The sequence below is a fragment of the Chionomys nivalis genome, chromosome 13 (assembly GCF_950005125.1).
Source record: "Chionomys nivalis chromosome 13, mChiNiv1.1, whole genome shotgun sequence".
Lineage (NCBI taxonomy): Eukaryota > Metazoa > Chordata > Mammalia > Rodentia > Cricetidae > Chionomys > Chionomys nivalis.
Genome location: NC_080098.1, coordinates 74,936,560 through 74,961,856, shown reverse-complemented (window position 1 = coordinate 74,961,856; position 25,297 = coordinate 74,936,560). Strand labels below are relative to the sequence as shown.

At 48.6% G+C, this 25,297-nt stretch overlaps 1 protein-coding gene across 4 annotated transcripts in view; it reads right to left on the bottom strand.

Annotated features, from left to right (window-relative positions):
* Aopep (aminopeptidase O (putative)) overlaps positions 1–25,297 on the bottom strand; it is a 268,212-nt gene that overhangs the window by 104,871 nt on the left and 138,044 nt on the right. For all 4 annotated transcript variants that reach the window (XR_009058196.1, XM_057787439.1, XM_057787440.1 and 1 more), the window contains 2 exons: positions 18,975–19,164; positions 14,996–15,102 (listed from right to left, as the gene is read on the bottom strand). Coding sequence is in view for 3 of the 4 variants with exons in the window: in XM_057787439.1 (XP_057643422.1) it covers positions 14,996–15,102; positions 18,975–19,164 (297 nt within the window). In the remaining variant the exon portion in view is untranslated. The remainder of the gene's footprint in view (positions 1–14,995; positions 15,103–18,974; positions 19,165–25,297) is intronic.

The window sequence follows — 25,297 nt, the reverse complement described above, 5'->3', positions numbered from 1 at the left end:
TAGGCCCACAAAGCAGTTTCTTTATTAACCAATGGTATTAACAGCATACAGAGGGGAATCCCATATCATCTCATTGGTCCTTGTCTACTTGTCAAACATAGCCACCCCAACAAGAAGCAGAGCTTCATTTATACCCTAACAATGAGGAAGTGAAACTGTCCAAGTAGAAACTGGCCTCAAGGTCCCATTTGAATTCTACTGTTGAAAACCCACAGGGGATGTACACGCAGGTTAAGATTTGGCCATGAACATGGCATGCGAAGCCCCATGAAGTGCAGCTCCCTTGTCAGCAGAAGCAAGAGATGGTGACTGTTGAGATGGCTTACTGCACGCATGGGCTGACCGCCAGTGCCAACACAAATGCCAGGTAGGAGTGGAGGTGGGGAGCATGCTGGATATACTGGCCAGAACGGGAGATCCTGCCGTAAGGCATGGGTGCAGAGGTCAGAGAAGACAGCTGGCGTCTTCCTCTAGCCTCTGGAGGCAAACACACGGACAGGAGCCTACATATCTGCTAACACACTGGCACAACGCACACCACACACACACACACACACAGCAGAGGGACAGCAGTGGCCCTGGCATCTCAGTGGACTGCAGCATCCAGGACGGCTGAGTCAGAGCAGCATCCAGGACGGCTGAGTCAGAGTTCCTCCTGGCTTTCATTAAGTCCACAGGAAGTCACTCCTGTCATGAGGACACATTGTGATCCACACCCAGAGAATACCAGTTAGAACTTCCTCAGACAAGCCAAACCTCAGAAAGGCATGGCTGCCACTACGCAGGTCACTGGTAGTGGGGACATAGGAAACTTCCTTAAATCTAAAATTCTTCCAAAAATATAAAAACAGGGCTGGAAAGATTGTTCAGTTGGTAAAGTACCTGCCTTGCTCGCACGAGGACCTGAGTTCAAGCCTTAGAACTCACATTAAAGGGAGGAAAAAAATCTAAATGTGGTGGTGTTTGCTTACAGTCCCAGCGCTGGGAGGTAGGCAAAGTGGGATACCTGGATTCCCCAGTCAGTCTAGACAACCTGGCTAGACTATGTCTTCCATTTTTGTTCTTTGCCTCCTCTAATTATAATTTAAAATTTTGTTTTGTTATTATTGTGTGTGTGTGCATGTGCAAGCGAGCAAGAGAGAGAGGGAGAGAGGGAGAGAGAGAGAGAGAGAGAGAGAGAGAGAGAGAGAGAGAGAGAACCATATCACACTCAGACCATCATACCACCATACTTATCTGTCCCTTGTTTATGGGGGGTAGGAGCAGGGCTTGAACTCCCAGCACACAGATCCCTGTATGAGCTGAGGAAGGACGGCCAGAGCCAGGCTCAAGGATGAGCACATGGCTGGTAGGTGGAAGCAGCAGAGGAACATTTCCCCTGACAGCTCATCGTCAGCATGAGGTGGGTACTGGAGTTGGGGTAGGGGGCACACCTCATTTTCAGCCTGACACAGCAGGATGCACAGCAGGACGAGGGGCTGGGAGGCAAGCTAGAGTTCTCAGTCCTTTGGCAGCTGCACCCAACCATGATCAACGTCACACGCTGTCCACAAACATCAAGTGTTGGAAACCTTGCCATAACACTGCCAGGGGAAGAGAAATGCTCAGTGCTCAGAGGGGCTGTGAGCATTGATAACTGGGAAAGAACCAGGATGACATCCAGAGGAAAAGAGGAAGACAGTGGGCTTGGCCATACAGGAGTGACAGCTTTCAGCCCAACGACCTCTGCAAATAATCTGAGCACCCAGCACCAGAAACGGCTCCTGGGTCTCATCCAGGCCCAAGGCCATCCATCACTGGTTAACTCAACTGGCACCCAGGGTTGTTATGCAAGTAAAGAATGTTCCCTGATTTCCAGCAATCTTTAAAAAATTTTAGACTCACAAAGTTTATCATTTAAAAAATGTGTAGTCCCTGCTGGGTATGATGGCTTGTACCTGCAATCCCATTACAAGAGAAGCTGAGGAAGGGGATTGCTGTGAGGCTGAGGCCATCAAGGGCTACAGAATAAATTCCATGCCACGTGGACACCACAGTGTAATCCTGTCTCAGAAACAAAAACTAGGAGCTCGAGAGACAGCTCAGCAGTGAGGAGCATGAGCGAACTCATGAGGACTGGAGTTCAGATCCTAGCCGCCACATAACAAGTCTGGCCTCTAGGCATATTTGTAATCCCAGCTCTGAGGAGAACTGAGGCAGGGGGATTACTGGGACATGTTGACTTCCAGCCTGAGAAAATCAGAAAACATGAACTTCAAGGACAGATTCTGCCTTAAAGAAATATGTGGAGAGCAATAGAGGACAAGCAATGGCTTCTTCTGGTCTCTATAGCCATGCACTATACCCCCACACATACAATCCATTAAAGAATGAATAATAAGGAATGAACAGATGTATAAAAAGGAATGAACAGATAAATAAATGAAACTTAAAACAAAAGCTGTATGAGTAGCATAGCCATCGCCAGTATGCAACTCTAGAGCATTCTTTATCACTCTAGAAGGAAACCCCAGAGTCACTGACAACTCCTTTGATATCATTAGTCTATGTATCTCTGCAGGTTTGGTTAGACAGTTCACATAAATGGACTCATAAGAAGGTAGGTTTTCATGTCTGGCTTCTTTCATAGCATACTGTTTTAAAGGATCATGTGACATGCTCTAGCAGGTGTCCACACTTCATTCCTTCTTACTGTTGATTAATGATCCATTTCATGAATCTAACACATTCTGTTTATCTAACAGTGTCCCGAGGGACACTTTGGTTGCTTTTGTTTTAGCTACTACTGATGAGAGCAGAAGGAAGACAGTTTTCCAGCAGCAAGGCTGGGGCTCTGAAAACGGACAGTCTGTCTTGGCCAGAGACCAGGAAGTTTAGGGGTGCTGGTTACTATTCTCATTTTGTGTTTTTATCTTTGCACAGCTACCTGGAAGCTGCATCACCAGCTATTTCACTGGTTCTGAACGTGCATGTCAAACTCTAGTCCAGACACCTAGATATAGAGGCGCATGGACACCTTACGGGACTGTGATCCAGCCAGCTAGACTGACCATCCCAGCTCCCCTTAGCACACTAAATCATTACCAACTGTAAGACAAGAGCACCACCAAAGTGGATGCGCTCAGTACCACCAAAGTGGATGTGTTCAATACCCATGGGTAACTCTGAGCGCTTTTTCTGCAACCTTCCCTCGAGCATTCTACAATATCAGTTTATGAAATTCATTCTTCCAGCTGATCAAAGGATTGAGAAACTCCTATACCTAGTAGATGCCGCGCACTCCCCCATCTGAGCTCCCTTGAGACGGTCTTCATTGCACCAACAGAAGTCTCACTTCACTACAAACAGTGCTTCTGTAAAACGGTTCAGACGCTAGAATTCCCAGGGATATGGGCCTCTGGGTACCTCTGTGAGAGATTATGTTCAGCTCAGGTGGGAAGACCTGCCCACTGTGGGTGGTACCATTTCCAGGCTGGGATGCTGGACTATAAAAATGGAGGAGGGAGTCAAGCAGCAGTGGTCATCACTTTCTGATTCCAGACTGGGGATACAATGTAGCCAGGTACTTCCAGACTGGGGATACAATGTAGCCAGGTACTTCCAGACTGGGGATACAATGTAGCCAGGTACTTCCAGACTGGGGATACGATGTAGCCAGGTACTTCCAGACTGGGGATACGATGTAGCCAGGTACTTCCAGACTGGGGATACGATGTAGCCAGGTACTTCCAGACTGGGGATACGATGTAGCTAGGTACTTCCAGACTGGGGATACGATGGAGCCAGGTACTTCCAGATTGGGGATACTATATAATAACCAGGTACTTCCAGACTGGGGATATGATATAGCCAGGAACTTCCAGATTGGGGATACTATATAGCCAGGTACTTCCAGTTTCTACCATTTTAACTTGCTGGCCATGATGAACTCTCCTCGAGTTCTGCATTAGAGCAGACCCATTCTACCTTGAATTGCTGTTGTCAAGAGTATTCTATTGCTGGATGGTGTTGACTCACTTCACACCTTTAATCCCAGCACTCAGGAGGCAGAGGCAGGCAAATCTATGAGTTTGAAGCCAGCCTGGTCTACAGAGCATGTTTCAGGACAGCCAGGGCTACAGACTCCATCTCAAAAAAAAGAAAAGAAAGAAAGAAAAGAAAAAAAAGAAAATGAAATAAAGAGTACTTTATCAAAGCATCAAGGAAGGAAACTAGAACAGCTGCCATAAACATTTGTATACAAGCTTTTGCTTACAAAACTTTATAAAACTTATGGTTTTGTTTCTCTTAGGTTTATGCCCAAGAGAGAACTGCAGGGTCACACAGAGCCATTTCCCCTCCTTAGGAGCTGCCCTGCCATCTTCACAGTGGGGGTTCCAGGTCTCCAAATCCTCATGACTCCTTGTTGTCCTGTCTGTCTTCTACAGACATCTTGAATGATACTGTCTTGTGGTGCTGACTTGATTTCTCTGATGGCTTAATAACAGCAAACATCTTTTGTGTGATTTGCCGGCTGAATATACTCTTCGGAGAAATGTGTATTCAGAATATTCTCCCATTTTTCAGTTGGGCTGGGTTTTTCAGTTGCACATTTTCATCCTCTTATCAAGTGTGTGATTTGTCAATTCTGTCTCTTCCTCCTCTGCTGGCTGAGAACTGAGCCAGGGTCTTGTGCACACCAGGCAAGCTCTTTACCGTGAGCTGCAGCCCAGGCCTGGGTGGTCCTAACTTTCCTGATGCAGTCCTTTAAAACAAGTTTTCAATCTTGACAAGTTCAGTTTATCAATTTTCTTTTTTTTTTTTGATTGCTTTCGTTTTAGTTATCTTATCTAAGTAACACTTACAATTGTATTTTTCCTGTTAATTTTGTAGCTTTAGTGCTTCCTAGTGTTTGTGGGTTTCAATCCTTTGCATGTGGACAGGCATTGCCAGGGCACCACTCCCAGAAGACACTGGTGTCTCCTCCAGAGTACGTTCTGAGTACTCTTGTCAAATGCCAATCAACCATCAACCAAGCACTACAGGTCTGTCTCTTGACTTTATAGTGAATAAAGTCTCCACTATGCATCTTTGAAGAAAGCTTTGAAACCAAGAAGTATAAATTCTAGAACTTTATTGTTCCTCTTCAAAATTAGTCTGGTTCTCCAGGGTCCCATGTACTTCCACATAAATTTTAAAATCAGATTGTTTATAATGACAAGGAGCCAGTTGAGATTCTGAGATCATGCTGGAGCCACAGGTCAGGTGAGCGCAGGGAGCTCAGCTGTTCTGAGACATTTTCTAGAGGAGGCATCCTCACACGTTCTGGCCTCTCACTCCTTCCACAGCACTCTATAGTTTGATTCTCATGTGCTGTATTTCTTTTATCAAATTTAATCCTAAATACACTTCTTTGACGTTATTATAAATGATTTATTTTCTTACCTTATCTTCAGACTGCTCGTAATTAATGAATATAAACAACCAAGTTCCGTGCCTTCATCTTACCTCCCGCTGGGATAATTTGCTCATTTGCTCTACGACTTTAGGGTGATTCCTTAGGATTTCCACTATAGAGGAAGACATCATATAAAATACTAAGTTTTACTTCTTTCCTTCATTTCCAGCCTGGAGGCCTCTTACTGATTTCCATGCCTCATTGCCCTGGCTGGCACCCTGGACATATTGATGACCCCAAGTCCAGTCCTCCTTTTGTCTCTTTTTACCCTCCAGTCATTGGCTTGAAAGGGCAGAGAACCTATGAGACTAGATTCTCGCATGTGGTGGCCTGTCTTCTGCCATGACTCTGCAGCAGCCTGGTAGAATACTTGTACAGCTTCTGTTAGCCATTTCTGGATCAAAATACTGACTCAAAGGTCAGAAATGGGGAGCGGGGAGTAAGCATGTACTTTGTGAGGCCACGTCAGCCTAGAAGGTCACGAGAAACTGGTTAGATGAGAACTCTTCTGAATGGCCGAGAATGAACAAGAATACAATGTGTGTCGTGCCTGCTCTGATCAGCAGCAGGGTGTGAAAGATCATCGTGATGGGTCAATAAAGAACAAAGCACTGCAGAATGATGTGGTGATATGAACGGCTTTCGGGAAATACTTCATAGGCTCAAAGTGTCATATGAATCAATAAGACATAGGCAGCCATATGCATAGATACGTAAAAATTTTACTTCCAAGAAAACACTAGCAGTGATTATCTTACTGTAAGGATTTGACTATTATGAACTTTCAAAATTAAATATTTTACTTTTTGAGCTTATAATTTAATGATATCATTACCCACTTTCCTCCCTTCTCTCTACAGCCTCCCATATAATCCCTTTCCTGCTCTCTTCCAAACTCATGCAGAGGTACAGCAATGGGAAGAAGGCTGAGACTGAAGGGCACAGGGCAAGGCTCTTAAGACTGACACAGACACCTTCAGAAAGGCACAGGCCAAAGCTGCAGTCAGAGGCTCAGGCAAGTTCTTGAAAGCCTCAGAGACAGAAACTCTTTTCTTATCAGAAGCCTGGTAAGATTAGGAGTAGAAGCCAGAGAACTTCATGGAGCTGAGCAGAGGGGACACCAGGGTGGCCTTCTTGAGAAGTTAGAACAACACAGGCTCTGGGAAGGAAGGGGTTCCCATGAGTCTCAAAAGTGCTGCCAATTCCATTTTTATCTCAGGCCATTAGTTTGAACATCTTTGTTCAAATTTCAGACTCCCCACTTCAATCCTGTCATTTTTATTTTGTAACCAGGCATTCTCACACTCAAGAAAACAGATGCTCTCTTAAGTCTTAGGGAATTTTACTTTTTTACATTTTCAAACAGCTCTGCTGACCAGGAATCCAAGGAAGTTTTCCAGGCTTAGGACAGAGGAGCACAGCAGCACCCCTTGTGTGCCCCCAGGGGAGGGGATGGCAGAGGCAGAAGGGCACATCCTCTGCTCTTGCCATACTTAGCAACAATGTATCAGGTGCTACGGCCATGCAGGATGACAGCATTTACCAAGCACTAAGTATTAACACGGATCTAAGAAATCGTCACTGTTCGTCTCACATCAACCACACTGGTGGTTCCCTAGGAGTCCATTGTTCTACACGTTTTAAATGATTGACTGTATTTACTGCATTTCCCCATCATACCCACTTCTATGACAGAAACTGAACAAAGCTATTAACTTGCTATATGCCTTAGACTGAAGCTCAGCATGATGAGCCATCCTCAAGGCTACAGAGCAGACACAAGACAAGACTCAAACCCAGGAAATCCTGATCCAGCCTTTCTGAAACCCTATGCCACCATACTGGGTTAGGACCAAAGACTTGACAAGCTCTGGAGCAGAGCTCAGGCCTCCATTCTCAGAGGGGATCATTCCACATCAGTCAGGAACAGCCACACCCAGGCCAAGAATGGCAGCTATTACCTTCCACTCTCTTCGAAGTCCGTGCAAACATCATGAAGCCTGGGAATTCACGCAGCCCCTTTAAAGGATCAGTCATGGCATGAGGTCAGGAAAAGCATTACACTGCATGACTGAAGTCTTCTCTGAGGCTGGGTTGACATTTCTGTCTGCTCTGAAGAGTGCTAAGTTAGACACTCACTCAACCAGAGCCCTAGGCCAATGAATCTAAGTTCAGCATTCATTCCTGAAATGTCCACCTAATCCCATCTGGCCTCTAGACTCTGTTTCTTTGATCATGTGTTATCCCAAAGTCTGGGTAATCTCCCCCAAACTCCATTTTCATTATGCCATTTTTGGAACTTAAGATAGCTCAGCATTATAGAGACTGTCCAGGGAATGTCTGACTTTGGTATTTGAAGAGTCGTTGCTTAGCCTGACTTCACCAGGCCACTTCATCAAACTATCCCCTCTATCTGTCCAGATAGTACATCCTCTTAGAAATAGCCATTCCACACCTGGAATCTCCTCTCCCCATCTCCCAGCATTCTCAGTGTTTCCTGTCCTGCCATCCCAGCTCAACTTGTGGCCCTTCCACACCTTCCAGGAAAGAGCACTCAGCTCTTACAACTCTTGAGGACACAATCTAGCATTTATTCATTCTCTTACAATATCTATTTAGCACACCAGAGAAGTTACAAAGGCCCTAGGGACAGAAGTTGTAACTACAACATTCATTTCTTCAGCATGTGAGGAACAACCACTCACTCAGCTCTGTGAACTGAAGAAAAGGGGCACAAGGCAGACAAGGGCCTGAGCCGTCAAAGGTTGACAGATCAATAGGAAAAGATGAGTGGAGACCACACACAACTTCTGCCTTTGGATGTCAGAAATGTTGAAACACTCTCCTCTGCATACAAATGATTATCAAATAACATGTAAGATTGTGCACAGTCATCACAAGAGGCTATGAGAGAAAGAGAGGAGGGACACTGGTTTATCAGCATAGGGATCATACTTTTTTGGAAAGCAAGAGTATCCATGCTGAGTCGTAATGATGTGGAATTACACAGCAAGGAAAGGGCATTCTAAACAGAGGCAGCACGGAAAATGGCAGGGAGGCAGGACAGGACAGATGGTAGAGGCTGCGTGCGGGTGGAGCTGTGTGCCCCACGTGTGTGTGCTGAAACCTTAGCACCCAGTACCAAGAAAGGAACTGTATTCGGAGACTAGAACCCTTCAAGGTGGTCGGAGTGCAGCTATCAGTGTGAGTCCTGTTTGAGGTCCTCTAAAGGAGAAGAGATTTGAACATTCAGAGAAAGGACAGGGACACACACATGCAGATAAAACATCACAAGAACACAGGCAAGCCAGGGAGAAGGGCTTCAGGAGAAACAAACCTGCAAATGCTGTAGCTTAGAATTCGGGGTGCCACTGTAAAAAAAAAGCAACTGTCTGCTGTGGAGGCTGCTGCTCCAGGCATCTCAGCCTGGCTTGAGCTGACTCACACAGAATGGTCTGTGAGATACCTCCGGACAGCAAGTGAGGAGACTGAGAACAAAGCTGATGCCCTGTGGGCCTCATATGCGAAGAGCTTTTCCTGGTGGTGAGAGGACGCTTAGAGGATCTTAAGGGAGGAGAGGGAAGAGTCGTGCAGCATTGAAAAGAGAGCACTCAGTGGCACTGGTACAGGGCAGGGGATGGCACAAAGGACAAACGTTTGCATAGCAAGGATAAGGTTCTGCCTTTGAACCCAGCACTACAGACGGAGGGGGCAGGCAGGCGGAGGCAGGGTAGAGATATAACAACAATTCACAGGCTGTGGGTTGGGTCACACAGATGAAAACATTCTAAGCACAGACAGTGGACTCAAGGGAAAAGGAGAGTTTTCTGATGAAATACTTGTGAAGTAAAATGGGCATTTGCTAGGGGGTGGGTCCCAGGAGAGGGGGGAAGTAGGGAACTCCCAGCAGATGTGGAATTGAGTTCTGCCCTAAGAGGTAGGTGGGATGGCACAGTCAGTGCATGTGACATAAGGGAGGTGATGTCAGTGGTAGCTCAGTATTCACCTTGGAGCTGACAGACAGGTGTGCTGACCACGGAGCCACAGGAGCCTCCGTTTTGACAGGGGAGTACTTCTGTAGCTTTCAAACATCTGTGCCCCACCAGTCCCTCGATCATTCCAAGACACTATGGCAAAAACATGTCCACTCATTTGCTTGAGCCTATTCCCAGAAATATCTTGGAAAATATCTCTCTCTGAAGAACACAAGTATGGGGATAGAACACTAGGTCCTCTACTCTGATGGAGACAATTCCAGGGGCGACTCTGACTGCCTCCAGGGCAACTCGTGTATGAGTTAGCCTGAGATCTCAGCACCTTGGTTTAGACTCCTCCTTTAACTTCTACTTTCTCTTCCATTTTTCCTTCCTGGGAAACTTTCTAATAAGCCTGACACAAATCTAATATCTGAGTCTTCATGTGGAGAAAACTGGATTGGCACACACCTTTAATCCCAGAACTTGGGAAGCAGAGGCAGGCAGATCTCTGTGAGTTCAAGGCCAGCCTGTCTACAGAGTGAGTTCCAGGATGGCCAAGGCTACACTGAGAAATCCTGTTTTGAAAACAAACAAACACACACCACTGGGAATATAGTCCCCTGAAGAATATCAAATGTGGAACAGGAAACAATTCTGATCAGACTAAAAAGCACATAGGGGTGGGGACGGGGACAGGGATGGGGACCGGCAAAAGCAGGAAGAGGCAGTACTTCTGGAGTGAAAGTCAGGGAACAGAAGCTCCTAGAACTCACCCATAGTACCGGGGAAGCCAGAGGAGTACAGGAAGGTAAGAACTGAGACAGCTACAGAGGCTGATGTAGTCCAGGCACAGGGGTTAGGGGCACATTTTCTCTATTCCTGTAAGGGCAGTGTGCAGACTTCCGGGAACTGGATGCTGGGGGGATGGTGATTAGATGAGGCGGCAGCATGCAAAGGTGAGTGCTACACTGGCAGAGAGGTGACAGAGTTACCAGTTAAAGCAGGGTAGGGGAGAGAAAGGAAGGTGTGCTGTGTGGGCAACCGAAGACAGAGGCAACAGAGCCAGGTGCTTGTGGGGGAGGGCTCCAGTGGGCTCACATTGGGCAGGGGACCTCAAAAACAATGAACTTTTGCAGTTTGTCTGCCCAAACAAGCATAACAGAGATCTGCTCCTTTAATCACCTATAATCCCAGGACTTGGAGAACTTAAGTCCCAGGAAGAATGCAGCAGGTCTCAGGCAGCAGCTACATGGTGAGTACCAGGCCAGTTAGGGCAGGGCAGTTCATCAATGACAACTTTTATTTAAAATCATCCAGGACACATACCTCCAGGTCTGTCTTCGAGGGCATTTCCAGAGAGGCTTAATGAGGAGAGAAGACCCACCCTGAATGTGAGCACCCAGTGCCCGAATAGATAAAAAGGGGATGGTGAAAGTGAGCTGAGAGCCAGCATCCTCTCTTTCTGCTCCGCAGGTGGTGAGGCTGCGGAGCATGCTTTTAATGTCAGCACCTAAGAAGCAGAGGCAGACAGACCCCTGTGAGGTCAAGGCCCAGCCTAGTCTACATATCAAGTTCTATGGCCGTCAGGGCCACACACAGACCCTATCTCAAAAACAAAAACAGACAAAAAAGAAAATGTACTACAGGCTTGGTTATGGGCAGTCTTATGAAGGCATTTTGTTAACTTCCCTCTTTCCCAAATGTCTCTAGCTTGTGTTAAGTTGACATAAAAGTAGCCAGTACACAAACAAAGCAAAAATTAAATCCAGGTAAATTTACTAGGTACTGTGTCAAAATGTAAGGCTAAGGCTACCTTTAGTCTCAGAGTAATTAAATACACTTCATGATAAGCAGCAAGACTACCCAGTTTACATTCCCCATACAAAGGGGCTTCCGTGTATGCCTCAGCAAAATTGAAGGTGTCTGTATTGCTGTTCTCACCTGCAACTCCACTGTTATCCCTGCAGGAGCCCTCCAGAGGATGTACTGTCCTCTCCGACAAGATGAATGTACCCAGTCCACATTCTAAAGTGATGACAACTTTCTTCCCCCGTTCACACCTGGACCCTCCCCTTCTTCCCTGGGGGCCTTGGGGCCACAGCTCTTCTGTGGTTGGTCAAGAAGTATTCAACTAGTTCATGAAAGTAGACAGGCTGATGTGTGGGCTTGGGCGGCCTGGGCAGAGGTGGCCTGGAGCTACTGTACAGTCAAAGAAACAGAGAGCAGGCCCGTTCAGTTTTCCCAGAACATCAGGAAGCAGGAGAGGGAGGGAGAATGAGGCTGGCCTGGAATCGATGACGGGAACCAAGAGAAGCTACTGCCGGGGAGGAAGAGTCTTCTAGCCCAAGCCACACTGCAGGAGTGGGGCATCAGAAGGGCTGTCCTGTCATAGACCAGGCAGGCCTCACACTCCCAGAGATCAGTCTGCCTCTGCCTATTGAGCGCACGGATTAAAGGCGCTACCACCACCCGGCTTAAAATATAATCTTAGAGCAAATTTTACGCATCTTCTTTTTTCCATGTCAGTAAATTGAGGTTTCCTGAACCTTTCTTAGGGAGAACTCCAAGAGTAAGTTGAGCCCAATAATGTAATTCCTCCTCCTCACTGCACGGGCGGCTGATGACCCCTGTCTGTGTCTATCTGCCCCGGTTCCCTCACTGCACAGCAGCTGATGACTGCTCTCTGTGTCTATCTGCAGTGGGTCCCTCACTGCACAGGTGGCTGACGACTGCTCTGTGTCTATCTGCCCTGGGTCCCTCACTGCACAGGTGGCTGATGACTGCTCTCTGTGTCTATCTGCCCTAGGTCCCTCACTGCATAGGCAGCTGACAACCGCTCTGTGTCTATCTGCCCTAGGTCTCTCACTGCACAGGCAGCTGATGACTGCTCTCTGTGTCTATCTGCAGTGGGTCCCTCACTGCACAGGCAGCTGACAACTGCTCTCTGTATCTGCCCTGGGTCCCTCACTGCACAGGTGGCTGACGACTGCTCTCTGTGTCTATCTGCAGTGGGTCCCTCACTGCACAGGATTTGACAACCGCTCTCTGTGTCTATCTGCCCTACGTCCCTCACTGCACAGGCAGCTGACGACTGCTCTCTGTGTCTATCTACTCTGGGTCCCTCACTGCACAGGATTTGACAACTGCTCTCTGTGTCTATCTGCCCCAGGTCCCTCACTGCACAGGTGGCTGACGACCGCTCTCTGTGTCTATCTGCCCTGAGTCCCTCACTACACAGCAGCTGATGACTGCTCTCTCTGTCTATCTGCCCCGGGTCCCTCACTGCACTGCTTTCAGTCAGCCTAAATTCTGGCCAAGACAGTTTCTGAATGTTAAGACAGAGTAAATAAAAGCCACAATAAGCCCTTCTAGTTCAGACATCCAAAATGCTCCCCAAGTCCTCTCACTACGGAAAAACTTCACTCCGGCAACTGGGCCTTCCACAGCTCCACAGAGGACAGGGGTGAGAAGTAGCTTCCAAGGATGCAGGGCAACTCACTTGACAGCTGGAGACATAATTTTGTCAAGGTGATGTTGATGCCCTTCCACGCACCAAAGGACCACCCTGTGCAGAACCAGAGCCACCAAGAGACTTAAACGTGGACAATAGAGAGGCTCTTTTCGTTTGAGAAACAGTTTGGTGGTGAAGGATTTACAGTTTAGACAGCTTGCCTTGAGCGTGTGGCAAGATCCCTACATGTCTCGAAAAAACCAAAAAAAAAAAAAAAAAAAAAAAAAGATCCCTACATGGCCTCCGCAGTGACGCTTTGTGAGCAAGTAAGCATGACCAGGTCTGCTTGGGCATCGCTCTTCACACCCGTCCACCACACAAAAACAAGCATGGAGCCCAAGGTCACTGCCATCTCTCACACAGCTCGAACTAAAGGTCATGCTTCCCCGTGGCTCCCAAGGCTAGCTGAAGAATGCTCTTCCCTACAAGCTCCACCGCCCACCTGTCCACTCAACATCTCAAAGTCAGCACATGCAAAGCCAGAGTCTTTATTTAACACCTGTTCTTCCATCTACCCAAAGCTCCAGTCACTCTGGGTCCTCTCACTGCTCTTGGCCTTCAATGAGAATCTCCTGTTGTGCCTTGAAGACACACATCCAGGAGACCACAGCTCTACCAGGACCCTCCCTCTGCACACCTATGCTCTGTGTTCTCTGCCTGCAGCCCATTCTACACAGGAAACACCAGCAAGCTCAGGATGCTTGCGTGCCGAGACTAGCTAGCTTCTGGAGAACGCGATGCAAAGCCTCTCCTGACTCACGGCTCTGTCATTTCTGCTCCCAAGGCTCTGCCCAGCCTCAAAGCCTTTGTGCTCCTCACTCTGCCAAGTTGAGCACACGCCCAGATCCGTCTCGATGCCCTCGGGTTAGTTCCCGTGGCATTACAGCTTACCATCTCCAGCAGGCCTGGACACGTGACACTGTCTCTACTAAGTGGAAGCTCTTTGAGAGCAGGCACCAAGTCCATACTGCAGGAGCAGCCAGGCTGGCTGAGGGAACAGATACTGGCACAGTGGCCTTCGGCTGAATGGCAGGACTCTGGCTCCTGACTGGCTATGTTTTACCATGGCTCTGGTTATCTCTCCTAAACAAGGGATGGGCCATCCCGGGAGGCCACAGTTAGTGTGCAGGTGCCTGCCGTGGTAAGGGCAGCACTGCACCAAAGCACCCGCAAGCCTTGCCTGGTCTGTTTCTGCTCTGGGTTTTGCTTCCCAGTGTGGCTCAGGTTCAAGGCATGGAAGATAGGATGGAGAGGGGGTTTATTTAGAAAGAGGGGGTTATTTAGAAGCAATCAACAGCAGAAGTGCCCAAGGCAGGCCTCTGCCCAGAGGGATAGCCCTCAGGGGTGCCATGTACAATGGATTGAGAAAGGGGTAATTCCTAGATGGGCCACCCTTCCCATTGACTAGAGATTCCTAATACTTGATTCTGCTCAACAGGGGCTGGATAGAAGCGTCTGTTGTCATAGCAACCTTGGTGCTCCTGGGGCTTGGGCAAGAGGCTTCAGATAAAGGTTTATGGTACAGGAGCACTAAAGGAGCAAGGATGGAACTGGAGAGACACAGGCTGTAATCCTACAAGTGCCATGTGCACTCTGAAAACAACACCCAGGAGCAGAGAGCACGGAGCAGTGGTGGGCGGCTTCCTGCTGGGCAACAGCTCAACAAAAGGCCCCATTGACACGCACATCTGTTACTACTAAACGCAAAGCAATCAATATTTTCTTACAGATTCTCCCCTCTTCGGCTTTAAAGGGTTACTGCCTGCCAAACCATAAGCGTCTTCACGTCCACAATCACCACATAAAGTGACTATTAGAATTTCAAACCAAGAATTTAGTCCCTTATGCTATTACTATTTTTTTTTCTTGAATTGAGACACCAGAAAAATGTCAGAAGGCAAATCAAAACCCAAACCCTGGAAGACTTAAAAGATGGCAATCATGTCCCTGAGAAGGTGAGGAACCCAAGCCGTGTTGGATTTTAAAGGCAACAGTAGATTTAGTCAGCAGCAAGGACATGCCCACAGGAGGGTGGAAGGGAGGAGGTGGCGGGAAACACTGGGGTCTTACCTCAACACCTGCATTTCCTCTGGGGAGTTCCGCAGCTCATCCTGTAGGCGATGCCAGCGCAGGCAAGCCCTCAGCTCTTGCTGCTCCAGGGCCTTGTGGGGGGGCAGCTACACGGGACACAGACACACAAAAACACATGCAAATCGGAGTCATTGTGTTGGTCAGGCTTTCCTCAGCGAGGACACAGGGCATGCCTTCCTTCCCAGGTTCTCAGGCAGAAGAGGGCTGGAAGGGCTGGCTGAGGCTGAGCTCTTGGGCCTGCAAAGCCCTTGTGCTGCTGGGTACAGCAGCCCTGTCTGTGACTGTTCCAGTCGAGAACACACACCTGCACAGGGGGCTTCCCCACAGACCATTTCTCCTTTGACTCCATACAGCCGTCCTCCCCTGCCTGGCGTTTCTGCATGGGGAGGGAAAAGGCCCCTCCAACTTACCTCTTCTTTTTCCAACCCTCAATTTTGTTAAGGACTGTTTATAGTGGGGCCTGCTAATGTAATCCAGATGACTGTTTGCACAGATCCAGAAAAAAGTCTACTGTCTGGACTCAATTTGGAGGCAGGGGAGGCCATCATACTGCCCCACAGAGGCAGGACTGGCTGCTGTCACATGGATGTGGTCACAAGGCCACATGGCTGGGATCTCCATAAAAGAGGTAGGCGGTGAAGTACCCTGCAGGGAGGGAAACATACGGACTCTGCAGACATTTAGAAGTTACTGGTCTCTAACAATGCATTCACCGAGTCTCTGTATCTGTGTAGCCTCTGGGTTGTCATGGAAGACTGCACTCCCATGAGGAGTGGTCTGTGAGGGCACCACACAGACTTGGGGCCATGTGAAGCTCAAGAAGGACCATGGGGTTCATCAGGGGAGGTGAGAAGCCAGAGGACTCCCTAGGGTAGGTAGTGAGGCCTGAGCTTGCAGGGGCAGAGACTTCAGGAAGCGAGAGAGCACTACAGGTTTGGAAAGAGTGTGCTGTTCTTAGAAAACAGTAAGGGGTATGGGCTGGCTGGGAGCAGACAGCCGAGGCAGGAAGGCAGGTGGTAGAGGGGCCAGGGATCAACAGGATGCTCCAAGGACTTAATGAGGATGCATTTGGAGACAAGACCTTCCAGAAGGTGATCATGGTTAAATGAGGCTTTTGGAGGGGACCCTGACCCTCCAGGGCTCTGGTCTTCTAAGACGATAACACTTGAGCTCTGTTCCTCTCTCAAGTATGGAAGAATGACCTTGTGGCCTAGAGTGAGGGAACACTCTTCAGGCAGCCAGGAGAAGAGGCCACTCCAGAAAATCAACTCTCTGGCCCCCAGATCCTGTCAGCTTCTTGAGCTGTTATTTAAACCACCATTTCTGGAGCTGGACTACGGCTGCCCAAGCAGAGAAGCAGAGGTGTGGAAGTGGTCTGGACTCATCTGGTCCATGAAGGCTGTATGCTATCCGGCCTGGCAGCTTCCTCACTTCTCCCTGGGCCACTGCTCTGAGGGGTGCAGCTTCCTCCCCGCTCTGTGACTTCATACTCCTCTCCCTGCTGTGCTTTTGGACTCAGTGCTGCAGTGCGTGTCTCCACCGGGTCACTGCCACCACTGCATTCTCTCTGCTGTAGCTTCTGCAGCCCAGAGGGCAGGACCACTCTTGGCCCTCGTGACCCTCTGCTGCAGGAAGACCTGAAAGGCATATTCATTAGGCTGGCCCTTGGAGGACAAAGGGTCAGAGTGATGGACCTGCTCCAGAAACCTTCCCAAACTCTATAGGGTCTCTAAAAAAGCTGAGGGGCTTTGGCATTCTTCTGTGTTGAAGTTCCTGCTTGTACTGGGGAAGGTGATGTGAGGTGACCCCTATGGAAGGTTGAGGAGAAGGGGACAAGGAAGGGTAGAGAGAGCCCAACATGGTTTTCTTAAAGCTACAGCAGCAGGCACTTCCTTTCTGGCCTCACCCCACCTCTGGATGTGCACAGGACTACAGTACCCACTTGCCCTCTGCTTCAGCCTTTCTCTCTCCCCTTCCACTGAGTGCTTCTCTTACCCTCCACCTTCTGGCCCCACAGGATGAGTGCAGAAAGGACATGGAAGGTACACAGGCAGTGGAGAGACGCAGCCCAGCCTGCTTTTCTCACTTGGTAGGGACATGCTCACACAGAGCTGGGATCTGAATACAGGCAGGACACATGGTAAAAGAAGAGTTTCCTCTTTCAAAATGAAGTTAGAGACACTATAGAATGGTTGAAATGAACTCGGGAGTTGCCAGTCTGCGCGTCTTAAGAGGGGAACAAGTCAGGAAAGAGATGAAGACAGGGCATACTAATATTCACCCTTGCAAAATGCCGACGGGTGCAGGGTGCCTAAGATGTGTTAAGATCACTTACACATCATATCATCCACTTTGTGAACTTGAGTCTTCTAGGCCCATTCCCCAAGAGGGGAACCAAGGTCTAAGGAAGGAAGCTCTAGAACTTGCTTGTGCTCAGAAAGCTAGTGAGCAAGGACAGGGCTCACCACCTGGACTCAGAACCTAGTCTCTTCTCCAATCAACTGGGTAGCTTCTCTGAAGCAGGACGAGTGAGACACAGTCCCACTGTGTGGTGACACTGCTTCTGTAGTGAGAATAAGAAAAATACACAGCAGAAAGCAACAGGATTTCAGAGTCCAGGAAAGCTGAGCTGAGGGGTTTGAGGTGTGACTCAGTTTGGGTTTCAGAGATAGGAACTCAAGCTGCCCACTGAAACACAAAGAATTCACCAGGCAGAATGTTTCTGAACAAAATCAAACAGTATGAAGAAATTTGGGAGTTTTAGAAAACACCACGAAAGCAAAGGTGGGTACCATGTAGAAAAGAGTGACCCCGAGGTTAAGGAGTAGAGAGAAAGTAGGAAACAGCTCAGAAGTCTCATGCCCAGGAGACCCGGTGGTCAAGGCTCGGGCGGAGGCAGTGAGATGTTGCTTGGTCAGTGCTTTTCACCTAGAGGTCTAACCCAGGCGTGTGGGCTAAGCAGAGGCATGACTACCGAGTACATTCTCAGCTCGTGATAAGCAGAGACATGGCCAATGGGCTACATTCTCAGCCTCTGATTGTTTGCTTTATGACAGGGTGTCCCTCAAGCTGCGGCCAGTCTGCAGCTTGCTGCATTGCCCAGGGTGGCCTGAGAGCTCTTGCTCCAGCCCCCACATGCTGGGAACACAAGTGTGGGCCACTACGCCTGGTTTACAACATCTTTTCTGAACTAGTGAGTTCCTAACTAGAAAGACTGAGGTCCTAAAACACTTGTCCCAGGCACGATGAACCTCCCTGTAAACATGACAACTGACTGTAGCAGAGTAGTGGATGCCAGTGGGTCACATAACCTAATCCACAGAACTAAATGCCTTGTCCTTCATCCAGAGAACTACACTCTTTTTCAGGGAAGGAGGTTGAGGCTGAGTCTTGTTATCTAGAACTGACTGCACTGGCCTCCAACTCCTGCCCATCTTCTTCCCTCAGCTTCACAAGTGCTGGGATTCCAGGTGTGAATCACACCCAGTGCTGATTAATATTTAAGTCTGGTTATTTAAAAAGCCCGCAGCAAGGGAGGAGAACTCACACAAATTCAAGTTGAGTCTGGTCTACGCAGTAAGCTCCAGGCCAACTAGAGCTAAAGAAAGACCCTGTCTCAAGACAAACAAAACATCCACAGCTAAAAGTTCCCATGACCATAACACATGGCTATTATGCAATGCAGGAATCTGAGCTTCGTCCCTCTTCTCAGATGTGTCCTGAATGAGGCTTTTCTAACCCTCTGGCCAAATAGTCCCTGTCACGCTGTGTGTTGTCACATTGCTGTTTCTTTTGTTCATCTGCTCCCTCCGTGTCTAGGCTGCGTGGCTGAGAGAGCAGTCTTTTCATAGTCATTATCCAGCAAACATGGTGCCTAACGCACACAGATGTGACCGTGGAATGAATGGGTGACCGAAGACAGAACTTGGTTCAGGGTAGGGAAATCCTCTGGACCCACCTGCTGTGCTTCGGCCCAAAACACATCTTCCAGGTGAGTGGCGAACCCTTCGCTGAGCCACTCCTCCGTCCAGTCTCGGGCCCCGATGGCTAGGCCAAACCAGGCATGAGCAATTTCATGGCAGAGACGGGTCCCACAGAGATGGCTCACGCCTGTTAACGTGCTCTGAGAGAGGAAGATGATGTGTGGGCTGCAGATAATGGGAGAGAAAAAACGGGGAATCCTGTTAGCACCTGTCCTCGTGGCTGCTCAGCGGGGCAGCTTTCGTAGCCCACAGAGTCTGTTATTACGGTGTGTGTGCCAGATCATGATGGACAGATGCGGCCTCGGTGCTTTTCGACCTAAATCGAGTGGCGGTTTATGTTACTGGCAGCTGTTCAAGCTGCTGAGTTTCTGCCAGCAGTTGTCTTCGTCATCAGGTTGCTATTACCTGTAATAAGTAACCTGCGCTAAGTTTTATACTGAGAAAATCACAAGGCGATGGAAACATTTACTCTGAAATCTGGACTGTAAAAGAAGAACAGGTGTGAGAATGTGAAGTCTGTGCTGTCAGGAGCGTGATCAAAGAAGACTGCTCAGCCAAAAACCCCACAGCTCACAGGCACATCAGGAATTCATGCGGAAGGCCGGGAGAAGCCAGAAAGAATAGAACCCCAAATCTTCCATTTCACACTGGAGCTGACTGTGTTAAGAACCAAACAGGTGCCCTGGGTGGGGAGACTCCTGAGTAGAAAGAGCCCTATGTCTACAAAACAAAGACTCTCCATGTGAGCCGCAGGCCCTTACAGACTCAGGTGACAAGAGAATCCTGAGAGGGGAGGAGGGGCACTAACTCTCCCGGGGTGCACATGACCCCAGGGCCGGCACCAGATGGGGAGTCATCTAATCTCATTTTCCATAGCTTCTTCTGTAACTCCAAATACCACGGTTAAAACTGCATGGATAAAAGGGAGGAAGTGGGTTTCATGAAGGAGGGAGAAACAGGATCCTTGCTTTGCTTCCACCTTCTGCACTTAGAACTCATTTATGTTCTTCCTGATGAAGAATTTGTTCTTTAAAAACAAATCCATGAATTAAAACAAGTGAGTTGTGAGAACTTTCACAGTGAGGAACTATACACACCAGTTCCTTCCTTCAAACGCCATTTGTTTGCCATCATGTCAGCTCTGCACAAGCCAAGACGGTGGCGTGCAGATTCTGGTCCACCCCCGCAGCCACCATTAGAGAAAAACCCCACCTATACTTCCCTTGCACAATATCACCCATTCAGCTCGGAGAACTAAATTGCAATCGCGGGAGTCAGGACTGCCAAAATAGACAGCTTTCATGTGAAGTAATAACAGGGTAGGCACGCAAATGAAAAAGCATCTGCCAGGCTTTCCGGAAAGCCCACAGAAACCCCACATATTAAAAGCAGAGTTGAGGCACTGAGGACAAAGGGGTGCGGTGCAACAGGCACCAAGAGTCGAGCAGATTAGCAGCTCAGACAAAAATGTAGGGAGGAAGGCAGGGAGGGGACCTCCAGGCACAGCAGCCAGCCTCCACTTTACCTTACCAAGAAAGAAAAATGGCACAACCTGGCATTCTCAAATGAATGACCCCTAACTCTGCCAAGTGTGATGCTACAGGAAAAGCCACAAAAATGCAAGAGTAAATAACATTCCAAACATACTGCTGGCAGCAGTGCACCCTTTAGCTAAAACAAAACAGAGCAACTTCAGACTACTGTGTGGGCAGGCTCAAAGATGAGCCTGCCTGGAAAGCATCCAGTAGCCAAAGTGACAGCCATGGCCATGAGGGCAGACACTAGGCAGCTGACCCTGGCTCAAACCAGAAATGCTCAAAGGGGGATGAGTGGACCAGGAGGAGGGCTGCCCTGTCGGGGTGCAGGGCTTTGTGCCTCTGCAGACCCAGTCAAGGTGCATTTGAATGGCTAGTCCAGAAGAAGAAGAGCTTGATCCGTGAGTGACCTATGGCGAGGGAGCCTCATCTTCCAACCTTCAGTTTTTCCCCTTTGAACAATCATCTCCACCAGACTTCCCTCCCCACCCTTCTGAAATTGGGGAGCATCTCCAAGGCCTGTGTACCTCTGAGATGGGCTTGGGGGTAGATATAGAGGAATCCAAAGTAAGTTCCCGTTTCCTATCCCCCAACCCTTTCTTCCCAGCCAACAATAAAAACTATTTCCTATTATTCTCAGGAAGAAGGAAGTGTAACATCCTCTGACAGACTGGAGGAATCAGAAGGAAGGGTGTCTAAGTGCTATAATGCCTGTTATCACCAGAGGCCTCTCCCTGGAAAAAATGTCCACGTGGGTTCCTGACTCTCAAATTTCCAGGGGCTACCTGCGCCCTGCGCAAGTTTCACCTATAAGGCCAGTGGTTCTCAGCCTTCCTCATGCTGTGGCCCTTTAAAACAGTTCCTCATTTTGTGGTGACCACCAACCATAAAATTATTTTTGTTGCTGCTTCATAACTAATCTGCCACTGTTATGAATCGTGATATAAATATCTGTGTTTTTTGATGGTCTTAGGTGACCCCTGTGAAAAGGTCATTCAACACCTAACAGGTACCCGACCCACAGGTTGGGAAGTGCCGTAATAGGCTCTCTTCCTAAGTAGGAAGAGAGTCTTTCTTAACACTAAATTAAAAATACAGAGTGGGGTTGGAGAACCTTTCTCGAGGGTGTTAAAACAAACTTGGACATACAGGATGGCCAGAACATTCCTTCCACGAAAAGCTCCTCCCTTCTTCCGTGATGGTAAATGTCGGAATTTCTCAGGGTAAGTAGACATTTTAGACATCTGCTTTAGGTAGTAAAGGGAACAACACACCTCAGCTCACTTTGGGGATTAGCAGGCTTGTCAGCACGGATGGCACCCCACAAGAGAGGAGCTTTCGGAATGTCTAGGCACCGAAGTGTGCAAGGCCCACTCCCACGTGCACAGCAGAGTCCTGAATTCTTAGCTCCTCAGCTGGCTCAGGCTTTACAAAACCCCTGGAAAACAGGGCTGCTTTCTTAGGCCCTGGAAGAGAGGTTAACGGTCTCTACAAATGCTGATTTACCATCAGGATACAGGGAGGACAATCGCTAACATCTTCATATTAAAAACAAAGTTGTTTTTTTGTTTTTGTTTTAAATCATAAGTCACTGAATTTATTGTTTTCTCCCTCTTGAATTGTCTGCCACACTCTCTCGGCTGCACATGGGGCAGGTGGGGGTGGGGTGGAGGTGGTAGAGGCGGACAGGCAGGCCTGGGATGCTCAAAGCCTCAGCAGATCTGTGTCTGTCAGCCTTCCCACGAGACCACCAGCATGGTAGAGGTCACTCCTCCACAAAGTCCAAGTGCTCTAGATGTTGATGCTTGTGCCACACACTAAACGTAAAGTCTCTTAGACTGCCTCTTCATAGGACCTACCCAGCCAGATTAGAATGTTGTGTCCATGGGGAAGAGACGCTCAGCAGTTAAGAGCACTGGCTGCAGAGACCCAGGTTCAGTTCCCAGCAACCACACGGCAATTCACACCTGTCTGGAACTTCAATTCCAGGGTTTCTGACAACCTCATACAGACATACATGCAGGCAAAATACCAATGAATGTAAAAATTAAAATTAAAAAAAAAAGAATGTTGTGTCTATTAATTTAAACTCTGCTTCTAGCAGAGAAGGAAGGAGAGCCTTTGAGAATCCCAGGAGCTGCTCCCTTCCTGCAGGAGGAATTCAATTTGGAGAGGAAATGGAGGATTTCATCAGATCTTAAGTAGGACCTGGTGTTTGATTTATTTCTGCTTTTTTCCAGGGAGGCCTGACCAGCAGGCCCATCTTGCTGCTTAGGGAGAGAGAGAAAGCACTTAGCAGCTCAGGCCAGAAGCGGAAAGCCTCAGTAGCAGGTCTCAGCAGGCTGGGTGAGCAGATCCTGAGTCCTCAGGAGGGTGGCAGGTGGGAGGAGGGAGGGAGAAGTGGCCAAATGCACTTCTGCAGAGTCATGTAGACATATTTACCAAGCTGGAACTTCTTGTAGACTTTAACATTTTTCTAAATTTCAACAACAAATGAAACCCACCATCCATATGTCTGAGAGAAAGAACCTAGAAGAAGGAAAGGAGCTCTCCTCTTGCCAGGGTCCACTTGGATAGTTCCGAAGATCTTACAGTCAATTGCAAAAAAGCAGTCTCCACTTGTGTGGTTTAATAGCATGCTGACATGGTTTGGACAACTGAAATATACATGCATAGGGGGCTGGAGGTAATCCCAGGAGTAGTCAGCCCCAGCCTCTCAGGCTCACACCTGCTTCCTCTTTCCACCACAAGCTGCCAAGCAATGCCAGCTGACTCCAGCCAGTGCATTGACCACGGGCTCCTGCCCCTGGAGTCAAACCCTTCAGTTCCTTTTTGCTGGCTGTGGGCTAATGCAAGGCCACAACTGATGGCCTAGAAGGGCTGGCAGGAGTTTCTCCCTTCTACCTCTGCGACTCATCAACAGTGAATGGCCACATTCCATCTTCCTGAGACTCCCGGGAGTGGATGAGCCTGAAGAGTGTGTGCAGAAGAGGATCAGTTCTTAGATTGAGAGCCATAGCTCAGAACAGCTAGGGGAAAGCCGCTACATCTAACTAGTGTTTCAGAAGACCTAAGTTGGTGCCCCAAACCCCCCAGCTTGCATGTGTGTGTGGCGGTGCATGTGTGAAGGTCAGAGGACAATTAACCAGCTTACAATGTCAAGTCCTCTCCTTCCACCATGTGGGGATCGGAGATTAAATTCAGGTTGGTAGGTCTGGCAGCAAGTGCTTTCACCTGCACCAGTAAAATTTTCTTTTAATAAGTAACAATATCTAATCATTCATTTATCTAGATGAGTGTTGGCTCAAACTGCCAATGTGACGAAGTTGGAGTAATTAAGGCCCACCCCAGGACTGCAAGCTTTACATTTTATCAACATTGTGTGTGTGTGCGCACACACGCATGCAAGTGTGTGTGTGTATGTCAGAGATAAACACTGGGTGTTTCTCAGGAGCCTGAGGCTCATTAACTCATTCTCCAGGCTCCAGGGACCCACCAGTCTCTGCCTCCCTAGCACTGAGATTACCCACATGGCTCCCCTGCTGGGCTTTCATGTGGTGCTCAAACCAAGCAGCTGTCTCCTCAACCCAGCATCCTTTCCTGCTCTCCTTTCTGAGGAAGCACACTGCTGGCATGTCCGCTTCACAGAGCACTGCCCTCGCTTGCTCTGGCCCCACCTTAGGAAAGATGCGCACTCTACAGATGAAGGAAAGGCAAACAGAGCTCCTCCACCCATACTCCTTGGGCTGAGCCACGGCTGCTGGGCTCCTGCTTTTCTTTACAGCTCAAGCCCCTGGCGTGATGACCTCAGATTTCTCAGGGTTCTGTCAGCAGAGTCATGGAAATGAAGCCACCATCCACGTCTTAGGATCTCTGCTCCCTGTGGCTACATCACAGCCAGAACTGGCCTGACAAAATAACCCTTCAGATCAGCAATATTTTAGCCTCTTCCCAGTAAGAAGAAAAGAAAGAGAGCAGAGTGGAGGGAGAGACACTTCTCCACAACTGACGCCCTGTGGTTACCTTAAGGGGCTCCTTAGAGAAACAGGTGAGGTCAGTCTCTGGTATGCAGCTCCAAAGGCCCCAGAAGGATCACACACCTATTTTGGGGGTGGGGTGGGGTGGAGCAATCATAAACTAAATGTGCTAGAGAAGCCAATATAGCAAAATGAGGGTAAGGGGTAAACGGAGGACCAGGAATGAGGAAATGGAGGAGCAAGAAACAAATTGGGGGCAGTAAGAGGGGATGAGGAAGCAGATAACGAGAATAAGAAATTAAACAGGACAAAACAGGATGTGGAGGAGGAGATGAACGTGGCAGGCGGCAGGAGCAGACAAGAGCCAGTCTACTAAGATGGAGACGGGGAAAGCAGAGGGGAGGAGGCTGCCCCTGAAACACAACGAGCCAGGCAGGTGTGGTGGCTGTGATGATGGTGGTTGGCGTATCCTACTTAGCGTCTCTGCTGCTGAGATAACACACTGGTCAGGAACCTGGAGGTGGGAACTAAAGCAGAGACCACAGAAAAGCATTGCTTACACTGACTCACCTTGCCTTTCCTACACAGCCCAGGGATGTCCCTGCTCGGGGTGGACTGGTCCACCTAGATCAATTAACAATCAATAAAATGCCTGACGGACAAGCCCAAGGCCAATCTGAGGGAGGCAATTCCTGAGTTGACAGTCCCTCTTCCTGGGTGTGTCTCAGCTTGTGTGAAGTTGACGAAAACTAACCAGCACACCACTTGATGGTTCTGTTCTTCTAG